The following is a 15334-nucleotide window of genomic DNA, read 5'->3' as shown; positions in this document are numbered from 1 at the left end:
TTCCCAGCTGTTCTTTATGTATTTTCCACTGGAAAGCCTCCAGTGTTTGGGATTGACCCTTTGTGATATTAAAGTGTTTCTGATGAAACAAAGTAGTGTTAAGCAAAATTTTTACAAGGTATTTGCCCAAGTTTTCTACTTATTTTAGTTACAGTTTAGAGGTCACCTTCTGGAGTCAACGCGCAGAGCTGTGGCGGGACAGCAGGGGGAGATAGTGCTCAAAGGAGGAAAAAAGGCACAGGCTTCCTCCACCAGTAACAGCCCAGCAAATGATGTCCAGACCAGTAGCAGCCCTCCGTTAGAAAGAAATAATAATTTCATTTAAATGAGTTTGCTCTCCTGTGGATGGACAGCGATGTGGATAAGTGGCAGTGCGCTGCCTCCCTGCGCTTCTCCATCAGCCAACAGCGGCAGCGGCCTCCTGAGATGGGACCCGGTAACTTTGCTGGTTGTCCTGGCAGGGAGCCAGTCACCTTGTTGGTGATTCCTCTCAGGTAGTGACCTTGCTGGGTTACAGAAGCATGCTGTACTGACTTTATTAAGGCATGCCCTTTATTGATAGTGTGTTCAGTGCATGTGTTGGGTCTCTAATTAAAATGCTAAAATATGGTTCCAGGAGAAAGTTTAACAGATTATTATCTTTCCTGCACAGAAGGAAGAGACTGCTAGGACATATCTGTTTAAAGTGTCCGTGGAAATGACATTTTGATGTTCCATATTTATAGTATTTTCCACCAGTAACTTATATATTAAAGGCTATATTATACCAGCCCTGCCCCAGAAAGAGATCTGAGAATGAACCTGAGTCACAACCATTCTCTCGGGCCACCCAGCCTTCTCCATCTTGCTGTGGCTGGGATGCCATTTTGATCAGGATAACATCAAAGCCTTTTTCTTCCATTCTGACCTATTTCTCTATGGCAGTGCAGCTCTTAGCTCTTGCTTTTCAAGTAAGCCAGAGCAGGATTGATAATGCCTCAAGTGAAACCCAAGCTCTAGTTATAACTCACCTGTCCCAATACAAATTGCATTTGGGTGTGTTGTTAACGACGTGAGAGGACCACCTCCTGCTCCCTCCCAGCGCAGCATCTGACAGCATTGGGAGTAGTTAGCTCTTGAGTTTGTCAGCAGAACAAATTTGTGTCTCTCTGCAGAATGTAGTCTGTTTTGCTTTTTACCTTTTTAGCTTCCTTATGGAGATTTTTGGAAAAAAATAAAATCAAAGAGCTCCTGTAAGTTCTAATCTAAGTGCAACTACAGACTGCCAGTAGTTACAACTGACTGGACAAGTAGGGGTTGTGGAAGGGTTATTGATGGTGTAAAATGTCCAGTTGTTTTTCTGAAGCTGTCTGTGTTGGTGGCAGCTCTGATGACATTTATCTGGTAGGCGTCCCCACCGCAGGACACAGAGCGAGATCCCTGTGCTGTGGTGTCGGCGGTGTGGGCTTGTGGGCTGCCCTGCTTGGTGCAAGAGGGACATGGTACTCAGGAAGGTTTTACTGAAGGTTGTGAAGTCCTGGTGGGGATGGACACCACTGGCGCCAAGGTAAGAGCTGCCCCAGTCCTCGTGTTACCGACACTTAAAAAGTCACGGTGATAGACATAAAAAACTAGGAATCTGCTTTGGCGGTTGCTTAACAATCCCTCAGCAATGCTTTTTTTCTTTTTCCTTTTCTCTCAGTCAGATAAACATTGCGAAAGTAGCCCTGCAATATTGTATTGTTATAGCTTTTAGTATAACATTTCCATTTGATAATACATTACGCCTTGTAACGGGCGCCTGCTGTCAGGACCCTGGCAGTGTCTCCTGGCTGGGGCTGGAAACCAGCTTGGAGCATGCCGCAGCGAACAGGCCCGTTCCCTGGGGGATGTGGGGGAGCGTGGCCAGACAGCCTTGGGCTGTGGGGAGGCTACAGCCATGACTGACCCCAGCACTGGGAGGGCTTTCAGCTGAGCTTGGGCCGGGCCTGAGCTCTGACCCCAACACAGCCATGCCCCACGCCCCCCTGAGGCAACAGGCAACGAGCCAGCAGTGTCCCTGGCAGCCAAGAGGGCCACCCGTGTCCTGGGTGCATCCAGCACAGCACTGCCAGCCGGGCAGGGAGGGGATTGTCCCGCTCTGCTCTGCGCTGGTGCGGCCTCACCTGGAGCGCTGTGTGCAGCTCTGGGTGCCACAGGATAACAAAGGTATCAAGCTACTAGAGAATGTCCAGAAGAGGACTACGAAGTTGATGAAGGGTTTGGAGGGGAAGCCGTATGAGGAGTGGCCAAAGTCACTGTGTTTATTCAGCCTGGAGGAGACTGAGGGGAGACCTCATGGGGCTCCAGCTTCCTCACAAGGGGAGGAGGAGGGGCAGGTGCTGATCTCTCTGGTGAGCAATGACAGAACCTGAGGGAATGGCAGGAAGATGTGCCAGGGGAGGTTTAGGTTGGACATTAGGAAAAGATTCCTCCCCCAGAGGGTGGTGGACACTGGAACAGGCTCCCCAGGGAGGTGTCACAGGCCCAACCCTGACAGTGTTCAAGAAGAGACTGGACAACGCCCTCAGACACATGGTGTGAACTGTGGGGTTGTCCTGTGCAGGGACAGGAGTTGGACTTGATGGTCCTTGTGGGTCCCTTCCAACTCAGGACATTCTGTGATTCTGCGATTATCTCAGCTGAGCCTGAAGCCTGAGGCGGTACCTGGGGGTGGCCAGGCTATGGCCAGCCCTGGTTCCTGTCCCGTGCCCGGCTCACCTTGAGGAGCTGCGGGATGGGGCTGGCTGACCTCAGAGTGGGGGCACTGCACTGCCCTGGTAGCATTGCCGCCCCAGGCCGCCCCCAGGTGCGCTGCACCCCGACAGTGAGCTTGGGAACTTTCAGCCTCTGAGCTGGCCCTGCAGGGCCTGGCCCCTGGGCCATACAAGTCCTGCCTGCCATGGGGGCTGACCCCAGGGTACTGAGCTGCCCTGACTCCCCAGAGAGGCCCTGTCTGCGGGTGCCTCCACAGCCCTGGTGCGACGAGGCTACCCCAGCTTCAAGCTCTGGTGTGGGGGAGATACCCTCAGGCCCCTGACACATGTGACAGGACAGCTCCCAATTTATCAGCACCTTCATGAGTTTGGGCTTTCCCAGGTTTTCTGTGAGCTTAAATATTTGGGCTTAGCGATTCCAATGTACCTGGCTGAAATCACACAGAATCACAGAGTCACAGAATGTTAGGGATTGGAAGGGACCTCAAAAGATCATCTAGTCCAATCCCCCTGCCAGAGCAGGAACACCCAGGTGAGGTTACACAGGAAGGCGTCCAGGTGGGTTTTGAATGTCTCCAGAAAAGGAGACCCTACAACCCCTCTGGGCAGCCTGTTCCAGTGTTCTGTCACCCTCACTGAGAAGAAGTTTCTTCTCAAATTTAAGTGGAACCTCTTGTGTTCCAGCTTGAACCCATTACCCCTTGTCTTACTGTTGGTTGTCACCAAGAAGAACCTGGCTCCATCCTCGTGACACCCACCCTTTATATATTTATAAACATTAATGAGGTTACGCCTCAGCCTCCTATTCTCCAGGCTAAAGAGCCCCAGCTCCCTCAGCCTTTCCTCATAAGGGAGATGCTCCACTCCCTTAATCATCTTTGTTGCCCTGCGCTGGACTCTCTCCAGCAGTTCCCTGTCCTTTTTGAACTGAGGGGCCCAGAACTGGACACAATATTCCAGATGAGGTCTTACCAGGGCAGAGTAGAGGGGGAAGAGAACCTCTCTTGACCTACTAACCATCCCCCTTCTAATACACCCCAGGATGCCATTGGCCTTCTTGGCCACAAGGGCACAGTGCTGGCTCATGGTCATCCTGCTGTCCACCAGGACCCCCAGGTCCCTTTCCCCTACACTGCTCTCTAATAGGTCATTCCCCAACCTATACTGAAACTTGGGGTTGTTCCTACCCAGATGCAAGACTCTACACTTGCCCTTGTTATATTTCATTAAATTTTTCCCTGCCCAACTCTCCAGTCTGTCCAGATCTTGCTGGATGGCAGCACAGCCTTCTGGCGTGTCAGCTCCTCCTCCCAGTTTGGTGTCATCACCAAACTTGCTGATAGTACACTCGATTCCCTCATCCAAGTCATTGATTAATATATTAAATAATACTGGTCCCGGTACTGACCCTTGAGGGACTCCACTAGATACAGGCCTCCAACCAGACTCCGCCCCATTGACCACGACTCTCTGGCTTCTTTCCTTCAGCCAGTTTGCAGTCCACCTCACTATCTGATTGTCCAGTCCACACTTTCTCAGTTTAGCTGTGAGGATGCTGTGGGAGATGGTGTCAAATGCTTTACTGAAGTCAAGGTAGACCACATCCACCGCTCTGTCATCATCAATCCACCTTGTTATGTCTTCATAAAAGGCTATGAGGTTGGTCAAACACGACTTCCCCTTGGTGAAGCCATGTTGACTGCCCCTGATGACCTTCTTATCCTTGATATGTCTTAAGATGACACCAAGGATAAGGTGTTCCATCACTTTCCCAGGGAAGGTCAGAATCTGTGGCAGGCTCAGACCCATACGCCTTAGAAGCTTAGCAGGAAAGACAATAACGAAAAAAAAGTTGCATGCAAGGAAAAAAAATATTTCTTCATTTACTTGCCATGTCATGCTTCTGACAGCACGGATGTGTTGTCCAGTATCATCTTTCTTTGATACTGTTACTCAGGTATCAGCTAACTAATGCAACTGGAAAATCTCTGGTTTGCAGCACAATGTCCAGCTGAGCTCAGTGTGGTAAGTTAGAGCCAAAAGATGCTCATTTACAAGCAGATTCCTTTAGGAAACAGCCCCAAAGTGAGTCTTTTAATGAACACTATATTTTTGCCCTGTTTCTCTTTCTTACTTGGAAGAAGGCATCCTCAGATGTAAAGTTCTGCTCAGAGCACAAGTGTATTGATGCTCAAATATTCAACCTCAAATAACTAGTCTTTTGCCTTGTGCTTTGAGAAACAGTGGGTCCTGTCCAGAAATGCTACAAAAGAGAGTTTGCTCCTTGGATGAATCTCCAGAATTTGAGACCTTCTCTATATTCTCATATTCCCCTTTATACCACTGGCATCACAGGGTTCTTCTGCTGGGTTGTTGGATTTCATCTCGTGAGAACAAGGAGAAAAAAAAGTGAATAGCACCTTTATCTGCTAGTGAGTTGCCTCACCAATAAGATGTTAATTGAAGTATCTTCAAAATATATTCTGAGTGTCTCAGGTTTTGCATAGTTCATGTTATTTTTTACCAGAAAGGACATTTTAAAATTTGAAGAGTGCTTTTGACTTTAACACCCCATTCGATTGTAAATTTTATTTTTTTATTAAAACGAGACACTGACTGTTCAGTGATTTCACCAGGAGAACAAACTTTCTCCTCTGTTTTCTTATAGACTGTATCTGCACTGTCTTGAAAGAAAAATGTGCAAGGTAAGTTAGAAAGCAGATGGCAAAAAGGCAGGAACGAAGCTGCAATAAGATATTACACTACTCTAATAGATAAATTGCAAAATGCTGTGATTACTATCTACTCTTCAACATTAATAAGAGCTACACTTTCCTATGCCTTTGACATACTTTGGTTTATTAAAACTTCGGAAAGTGAGTTTCTACTAAAAATTTTTGCATATATTTCTACAGCAGAAAAAAAGCTGAGCTCTGTTTAAAAATCAAGATGACTTACAGTTGGGAAAGGTCTAGTGCTCCAATACTGGATCATTTCTATTTGTTAAATCTAACCTCGCTTTTTTTTTTCTTTTATTTTTCCTTTTCTTTTTTCCTTTTTAATGGAAATATTTATTTGGAAAGGTCAGTGAGCACATTATTGAGAGGTGGTAGGGAAGGTTTTTTTAGTGGGGCTCCTGCTATGGTTAACAACCTTTAGATGCAGATGCTTGCCTGAACAAAACTTCTGGGAGTATGCTCAGCCCTAGATAATTATTCAGTGGGACACATCTGGTTCTTACAGGGTCAGCATTCCCACCAGCTTTACTGGGACTAGTACTGCAGGATTCAGCCCCACATGAGCTAAATGGAGAAGAGGGATGAAGCTGTTTTGCTGAGGCAGAGAACAATCATTGACAAAATAAATCCACTGAAGGAATGAAAGAAAATATTGTTGTAGTATTATGCTAACCTTCAGGAAACTAGTGCAAGGTTTCTTGCCATTGCAAGTGAGAGAATGAGAGTGCTTCAGAAGGAGCTAAGATACATGAGGCATCCAGAATTCTGTGGGTATTTTTGGCATTTAGTGGCAGTGTTTTGTTTTTGTTTGTTTGTGGTTTTGGTTTTTTGTGGGGTTTTTGTTGGTTTTGGTTTGGTTTTCTAAACTGTATCTAACTAAGCAGGGATTTATCTGCTTTATATTCATCTGCTGGTATGACTTGTATTTAATCTGGTGTTTGTTGGGACAACTTTCTCCAAGAACAACTATATCCAAACAAAAAGAAAAAAAAAAGTGAGAAATAGAGAATACTTTTAGATTGTGGGAGAAGGAATGGGAGTGAAATCTTCTCTAATGTCAAGGGGAATGTGAAAACATGCTTGGTTCTATAGCTGAGATACTACGTTTGAAGAAAATGTAAATACAGAGCATGCTTCAGAATATTACTTTTCATTGGAAATGATGTTGAATAGAACTGTGGTCACTGAAACATGAATGGTATAATTAAATTAAAGGCTAATACAGACTATACCAACACCATGCCATCCATTAAATAAAACTGGAATTGCAGAAAGGCTATGAAGAGGTGTCTCAAGACAACTGGTAATTTCAAAGATCACTACAGAAGAAAAAAGATGAAGAACAATTTAGAGGAGAAATAGCTCTAGATGGGTGAAGAAAACATCTACTGGGTGCAAACAGTTTGAGAAGAGGAAATAGAGGTTATTGAAAATACAGATAAAGTGAAAGAAACTGCAGCTGATATGTTGAAGAAGCTTCTGAAGGAAGAAAATACATGTGAAAATTTGTAGCAGCTCATGGTACTTGATGGGGGAGGGGGAAGACGTGGGGAGTAGGGAGAAAGATGGGCCTTGAGTGTGAGGAAAGCTGACAGTGGCCTAAAGCATACCTGGCAAAGCTGAAAGCTGGTGCTGGAGAGGAATTTCAGAGAGAAATGGACCTGCTGAGGGCAGGGTGAAGAGGGAAGGATGCAGATTATAGAACAAATCAGGGGAGAGGCCAGCGGAAGGAGCCACGGGAAATGAGATATGATAAGGGGATTTGTAGAAGAGAAAGATTATCTGAAAAGTCAGAAAATGTGGGAGAGCTTTAAGGAGACAGTGTCCTTAATTTTCATCCTACAACCCTGCAGCATTACAAAACTTTATTCATTGGTAATCTCTAGCTGTCATAATGGTCCCCTGGAGTTTTTGGTAAACAATTTAAAATAGCTCTAAGATACACTGATGTGAAAAAAAACCTCAGCATAGCTTCAAGAGAGCCTAAAACTGCCCTAGCCCAATGAGGAGGCTTTACCTGCAACAGGGTCTGGAGCTCAGCTTTGTATTTCGGTTTCTTCAAGCAGCTCCTTGTGTATAGCCTGTTAATCCAGCGATCCTCTTCCTTGAAGAGTATCACCGAAGGTAATGCTGGAGGAAAAGAATGCAAAGCACTACTTTGAGAAGTGAGTTTCAGCAACTGCTGCAAGACCTGTAGACAGTAGGTTCACCATCTCTTGACGTTTTAGTGCCTCGATACATGAATAGTTTAATGACCATGGGTATTTATCTGACCTAAATAGAGGGTTCCCTCCGTATGGCTCTTTCTGGTCTCACCGTTTATGAACTTGAATGTTTAGTCCTCTGATACCTGTGGCTTCTTCGTGCTTACAGCTTCATAGGACAGGCTCTTTTCTCATACTCCAATTGATAATTGTCCCGAGAGAATTAGATAAGTGTCCCATCTCTCACAGTGATATTTATTAGGAGGTTTTATGCATCTTAAGTGAGGATTAAAGGCATCAAATGTTGCAGGTGAAATACACTTTGAGCTCAGCTGACTGCAGCTGGCAGCATTTTGTGGTTTTGAACCCAGATTGCTGTGTGGCCTTCAGGGTCAGGTGGCAACAGTGCTGTGGACTGAATTATATATGCTGGCACCTGTGGTATCATTAGGCACAATGGGAAGGGGGCTTCCATTTTATTAATGTTTCGGGTGTGATGCTCCTTGGGAAGTGAAAGTAAGTCATGCAAGGAGTTCTGACACTATGAGTGACTTGCATGTATTTATCAGCTGTCCAAAGATACAGAGAGATGGTGAGGTGAGTTGTGATTTCCAGAGTGTGCCACAGTTTGAGTATGTTGAGATACCCACAGAGCTCAAGGCCTCAAATTAAATATGTAAGACTCAAAGGATCCTTTTTCTTCTGGGTTCTAGGTGAATCTAAATGCTTCTACACAGCTGCCGTCAGTTAGGGCGGTCAGATATAAGGCAAAAAGAAAAAGGAAGGACAAACAGCTAGCTATGGCTATTATATGCTTGTGCAGTATGCATCTCCTGTTCCAAAAGTCTGTAACTAAAGTCACATCAGAAGTCTGAATCAGAGAGCTTAGTCATGTAACCTTCACTTATCCTGGTGAATAGTTCAGTGGGATTGTGTATGTGAGTTAACAAATTATTCATGCAAGTAGACAAAGAAAAAAGGGAGAGAAATAGAGCTGGACATAGGTCCTTGGCTGGTGTAAATCACATAACTCAGTTGAAGTCAGTGAGAGATGCCTACTTGCACTGGTTGCTAATCTGAGAACATTTCTGAAGAACGTAGGAGATAAAAACATTAAACAAGAGAAAAACCTGTGGTTGTGGTTATGGCATGTTCCTCACTGGCAGTGGATGGACAGAAAAGACAGCTGGACAGGTAATTATTAATCAATAATGTAAATTATGAAAGTTTCTTATATTTTCTTCATGAACTATCTGTGGTCTCAGTTTTCTCAGCTGTTTCTCACTTTAAATTATTCGTCAAATTTTTCCAGCAAATAATTCACATTTTAACTCATCTGCAAGGAGCACAGTGGAAGACTTCTGAAGGGGTGTGTGGATCTTTTATGGTCTGTGAATTGTTTCCTTCTATTACATTGACTTCACAGGGATTAGGTCACCAGCATAAATGATGGACACACATAAAAAAATTAGGATTTAATAGCCATGAGATACACCTGCTTTTCACAGAAACAGATACATTTCTAGCTGCAAAATGTCAGGTCCTGAAAGGCAAAACTTCTTCCAAGAGGGATCTGGAATCCCTTGTCCCAGCTGGGTTCAATGAAGTGTTAATAAAGCAAGGAGGGACAGAAAAATGTTCTTGTCTGTCTAGGGGAGGTGGTTCTCAATAACCAGTTTTTAGTGCTGGGGCCTTCTTCACTACAATCAGTGCAATTTGCTGAGATCAATAGTCAATTAAAAGGCACAGAAAGAATGGTGTCATTGCTAGTTTTCAATCTCACTTTAATATATGGAACTGAGCCACTTCAAATGATCTGGTGCTGGTTTCCACCCATTGATCTTACAAGTAAACCAAGCTGTTTACATAGATTTGGTACATGCTCCCAAACCAGGAACATCTTTAAAAGCCTGTATGCAGCTTGTTTACAGCACTGAAGCTTCTGGTCATAGCAGGTCAGAGCCTGCACTTTCAACAAAACCAGCTGAATCCAGAGGTTTATTTGAGCCAAAAGAGAATAGCTTAAAACCGCCTAAAATTTGTAGTGTATGTTTGTCAGCTGTAGTCCTATGTGGAAATCACTACGTCTCATTATAGCATTTATATTTCTGTCCTGTCTAGCTAGTTATGTCAGCAGGGAAAAGACCATGAGAGCAGGCACGGGAACATGTTCTAATGTTGCCCAGGAATAGAAACACAGACACTTGTGCTTCTGGAAAGTGATGACCCAGATATTTTTCCACTGCAAAATGATCAGTCAAACATATAAATGTAAGATTTACAAGACCTTTATTTGCATTTTTACAGCTTTTACTTTCATGAGTTCAGAAGATGCCATAACACACATGATGCAGCTACCAAGTGCATTTTGACAAACCAGCCTCTAACAAGTGAAGATTAATGACCTGTTCCAAAACTGTGCTTTTATGTGTGCTACTTATATAAAAAGAGTATTAAAACGAATACAATGAGCTTTCTACCAAAGTACTGATGACATATAGAATATTGAAATAAATAGCTGATGATGCAAAAAGTGCTGAGGGAGAAGTTTTTTTTCAAGCACTGCATCATCACATGTTTGTATGATTGGTTTGGAACTGTTGTCGTGACTCTTCTCAGCTGCCTGTCCATTCTCCGCTACTGATTCTTGCCATCATTACTCCGGAACTGTTAGTCCTGACTCCAATGTATTTGCAAGATAAAGATGAGTCGGTTTGTCGTGGTAACAGAATATTTCTTGAAAATAACAAGTTCTATATGTTTTAATTGTAAAAAGATTAATACGTTCACCTACTTAATAATTACTTCCTAAATGTCTTTCTTAAGTAAGACTCAATCTCAAGGTATCTGGTATGGCCTAGCGTTGGGAAGTTATCTCTAAAATGAATATTAAAATAATTACTTCAAAAGAACTCCACACCATAATAAACCAACAAAGAAAACATAACACAAAACATGAAAGCATCAACACTTATATAATATATCCCACCTTAAAGATCTCAAAATCCCTGCTGAAGGTGATCATTCTAAACATCCTTCATTTGTATTGTTAGATATTTCATTTTCTTCGAATATTAAGCAAATTGTTTAGATTCATTACTGTGTTCATATTGCAACAGATACTTAGGCATCACTATCCTCTGATGTGCATATACGTATATATATATTTTTTCCTTCTAACAAAAATTTCTGTACTTTGGAGGTTAATAGTTGCTAATATTGAAAAATATTCAGTGTAGTCTCAGGACAGTTTGGAACAGGACATGAGACAGAAACCCACTGTTGGTGAAATAAGGATATAGTGAGGTGATATACAATTACACGAGCAGGAATTCTCCAAGGACATTTTGATGACGTCCTCTACTGATGTGAAAAGCTGCACAAGATTATTAATGATCACAAGTGGTCAGGATGCTTTGCATGGTCAGAGATAGGATAAAAATAAAACAAAACATTTTTATATTAACAGTGTGCTAGCATGGAAACCTGCTTTGTATTATAGCGCCATCCTTATTGGAATAGATCAAAAGTCTATTGATCTATTGATTCTTCTACAAGCAAGTGAACTACAAAAGTCCAGGGAAGAGTGCACCCATCACTCTGAGCTTGAGAAGCAAGGTCTTGAATATGCCTAAAAGCCAGAACAGGAAATTTCTGAGAGGAAACAATAACAGTCCTCTCTTGAGACCGGAAGGTGGATGATAATCAGAATCTCCTTGGAATAATAAGGGAAAGTCTGTTGGTGTGGTATTTTCCTAATCACATGCTCTTAATGAAAATTATGTGGTGGGGTCATTGAAAATCAGGTTAACCATATGGCAAGCACAGTGGCTGCTTCGTAATGCATAGGCTTGCTAAGGATTAGAAATCTATTAGAGAACAGATTTAGAATTCCATTGAAGAAAGTAATGAACTGCATTTCAGTGGAGAGAAAGTAATCTCAGATAAGCAGAGAGCACAGTCAGTTTGACAGTGTGTTGAAGAGGTTCAAGGGGCAAAATAAAAGTCACGCAAAACCACTGAGGAGATATACTGAGGTGAAGTCCTTTTAATGTTTATTGTACTGCAGATGCCGCACATGCGAGATCAGATCTATTAGAAGCAACTCTCAAAATACTGAACGCACAGGGCTAAAGAAGTACTTAGCTAAGAAGCAGATTAAAAGTCTCAAAGATCCTTCAAATAAAGGTAAAAAGCCAGTGAATTATGTTGTTTCTTAATGTTCAGTAAACTACCAGTAGATCAAAATGATGCATGAAATGACTCCACAAGGTACACAGAATCTATAAAAATAGATGAGGAGATCTTTTGAGACTCCAAAATCTGAAAAGAGAACAAGAAGCATATCTCTAATTTTTATTTTACAAACAGAATCCAACCCCCAAAACCCTAGAAGGCGTCTCTCTCCAGCTATAGAATAAGCTGTTAACAAAATAGTTACTCAAGCTGGATTTCCTCATTTATTGGGATATGGCACTTATGTTCCCAGTGGAACTGCATGAATATGTGTTTTCAAAACAAAGAGCAGTACCACAGAAATCAGTATGCAAATGGTGTGTAACTTCGCTATCACTTCCAGGCTGCCCTGGATTCCAGACTTGTTGCGTCATAAGAATTTATTCTCCCTGCATGGCATGTACACTGGGCCTAAATTTCCTGTTGGCATAGGTGGAAACTTCATGAGTAGTGAATTTTTACCTTTTGTTTCTCCGTGCTATGGAAATCATTAAACTCTACTATGTGATGTGGCATAGTTTGCTTTCCTCACTGCCCACCTATCAGCAGATAAATAAATGAGCCATTTCTGGGTGTGCCTTTGTTCCTACCATTTCAGAGTTCATAGTGAATACAGAAAACTGAGAAAGGAAAAATACTTTGAGGCATAATCTGCTGTTTAGCTTGAGTAGCATCTTAATTAAGATGCCCTTCTGTTAATAGACCTTTACTGAGAAAAGAAAGAGGGCTCTGCAGAGAGCAGGGGGATGTCAGACTTGCATCTGTACCAGCCAGCAGACAGTTATTAGCTCACAAACTGTCTGACCTGGGATTTAGGGGTCTTGGGGTCAGTGTTTGGCTCTGATTCTTGTGTCACCTCACACAGATCATTTAATCATTACACATTCCTGTCCTGCATCAATAGAATTGATCTGAAGCGTGGAATTTCTCCGCTCTGAAGAACACATGGTAGCAAAGTATTTATTCTCAAGATACAGAGGGCAGTGTCACCCACAGGCCTCTTGCTTGATATTTTCCCCCATCATTTCTTATAGCCAATAGCAGATAACTTCTCATCCATTCTCAGGCTTTTTCTAGGTTGGGGGTTTTTTTGGTTTTTTTTTAGGGGGGAGGCAAAGGAAGGGGCATGGGTCTGGTTTTTTGACTCTTTTATTTTAACTTATACATTGATGCGTTGTTTACTTTCCATTCTCTTTTACAAGTAATTCTTTTAATGTATTCTCTAGTTGTGTGGTCTGTCCCACTAAGCTGCAACTCGGAATCACTTTCAGCATTCAACTTCCTGCACTTGTGCATATACACTACAGTGTTTCAATGAAAGCTGCTTCTCCATGCCTGTCTCTCTCTACTACAACAGAAATGATAATGTATTTCCATTCTATAGTCTTTCTGACAAAACAGTTTTTCTCTTCCATCTCAGCTGAACCCCATACCAACAACCTCAGTCACATTTTTCCTACCTAGCACCACCTTTTGAAACATTCTACACCCCTGCTCTTGACTTCTCTGCACATGTTGATGGCAATTTATTCCAGTGGAAAACTATATGCCTTTCTGCCGCGAAACAATCATTTGACCTTCCTGCCTCATCCCAGATTGCCTTACAGTCTTTATAAGGGTTCTGCAAGTGTCATCTTCTCCCCTGATTCAGGTGCAAGTTTCTGAGTTGTGCTCCTTCTCTAATAACTTCAAATTGCCTCAATGCCATCTTATTTTGTCGTCAATTTGCCTGGTATCTGTGTATTTTCCCTCCTTTGCCTTGTCCTTTCCCTGTCTCTGCTTGAGCTTTTCTCTTCACAGTACATTCATACTTCAGTCTTTCCTATCTTAATAAAAATTGCATATGCATCCTTAGCTTCATATGCCTTTACAAGTACATTCTCAATTTTCTTTCTTCTTTTCATTTCTATGTAATTGAAAGTGTTATTTATTTCCTTCTGTAGATCCATGTTAACTATTAATCTCTCATATTGTTCTTGTGACACTAACTGTCTTTTGCTCTGGACCTGTGTAGCTCATAGACTAGTCAGACCTTGCTCCATAATTGCAGCTTTTAAGTGCTACAGCAATAGTAATAACATTAACAGTAGATAGGATCCTATGACATTCAGCACTGTAATCAGAACCTTCAAAAATGCTTCTAAACAGTACAGAGAAATTATTGGCAGGGAGGTCAGATGTTCCCTAGGTTGTTTAAAAACAGAAAACAAAATTAAAGTACCCTTAATGAGCATGGTTTAAGTCTGATTTTCTTGGATTAAATCGGATTAACCCACTAAGCACCATTCATAGTTTCAGAACCTCATTCAGTTATTTATTTTCATGAAGCTCAAAGATGTTTAAGTCTTTCTCGTGTTGTTTCAGTCTTTTTTGCCACTGTGACAGGCAAGGATTTAAAAGCAGAGTTCGGCAAAAAAAAAGAAGTTAGAGGACAGTTTGCAGCTACCTGAACTGAGTGCTCCAGCGAAAGAATAACCAGCGACGTTGAGCTGAGTCTCCTTTTATACTAATAGAAAGTGATATGGGCTGACCTGTTAAAAAGGAGAAGTCTTTCAGAAGAAGACTCCCAGGAGACAAGGATTGAAATGTGGTTTTCTCTGGAGTGTGGCCAAAGATTATACTGTGAATATTGGATTATGCAAGCTGTTATTTATTTATGTGTGGCAACAGATCAATCAAGACCTCTCTTACATTAACATTTTTCTACTGTCCTATAAAGCTAAAAATGTTTGTATATCTCTCAAAAGGTATTTAGGTCTTGCATGTATGTGCAGCATCCTCGCCATCCTTGCTTTGAAGGGCTTCTTGGAATGTGCTCCACATTTCATCTAGTTTGCAACTACATTATTGAGAAAAAGTACTCTCTCTATCTGGCCCAGCAAAACTGTTACCAAAACAGGGTTCTGTATCTATATTTCTCATGTAACTTCCTGCCCGAACCGTGGTGACTCCTAATTGGTTTTGGATACTCCCTGTTTTTTATGCAGCCACCTTCTGTTCTTTTCAGTGGCTGGTGTCTCTAGTGGCTTGTCAACAGGAGCTGTTTGTTTCCCAGCTCTCAACTAGTCTGCATTTCTCAATAAGGTAGTCTTACGGACTATCTTAACAGAAGTGTTAAAGTTCAAATATGTTCATCTCTTCATCAAACTTCTAATTAGAAAAACCCTGACTCAATATGTTCGTTATCTTCTGTGTCTCCCTATTATCATCTGCTTGTATTTTCAGTGTACATTTTTGCTCTCTAAGGTCCAGTAGAACATAATTTTAAGGATGAGTGGAGTGTTTGCATGGTTATTTCCAGCTTTCTTCTTTATGGCTATTATTGTGTATTGATGATCACAACATAATGGTGGATGGAGTTATGGCAAATTAAAAATTTCTCTTCAGTCCCAGATCTCAGTGTGAGTGAAAGACAAGTGGA

The 15334-nt window shown here is 42.2% G+C and overlaps 1 protein-coding gene across 1 annotated transcript in view; it reads left to right on the top strand.

Moving 5' to 3' along the window:
* The first annotated feature begins 355 nt into the window (after window positions 1-355).
* Window positions 356-15334, top strand: part of LOC135992583 (uncharacterized) — a 77220-nt gene continuing 62241 nt past the window's right edge. The window contains exons 1-2 of the mRNA XM_065641907.1: window positions 356-436; window positions 1388-1546. Of these exons, the coding sequence (XP_065497979.1) occupies window positions 356-436; window positions 1388-1546 (240 nt within the window). The remainder of the gene's footprint in view (window positions 437-1387; window positions 1547-15334) is intronic.

Source organism: Caloenas nicobarica, chromosome 1, assembly GCF_036013445.1.
Source record: "Caloenas nicobarica isolate bCalNic1 chromosome 1, bCalNic1.hap1, whole genome shotgun sequence".
NCBI lineage: Eukaryota > Metazoa > Chordata > Aves > Columbiformes > Columbidae > Caloenas > Caloenas nicobarica.
Note: the sequence above shows the minus strand (reverse complement) of the source record. Positions and strands in the feature narration are given on the sequence as shown.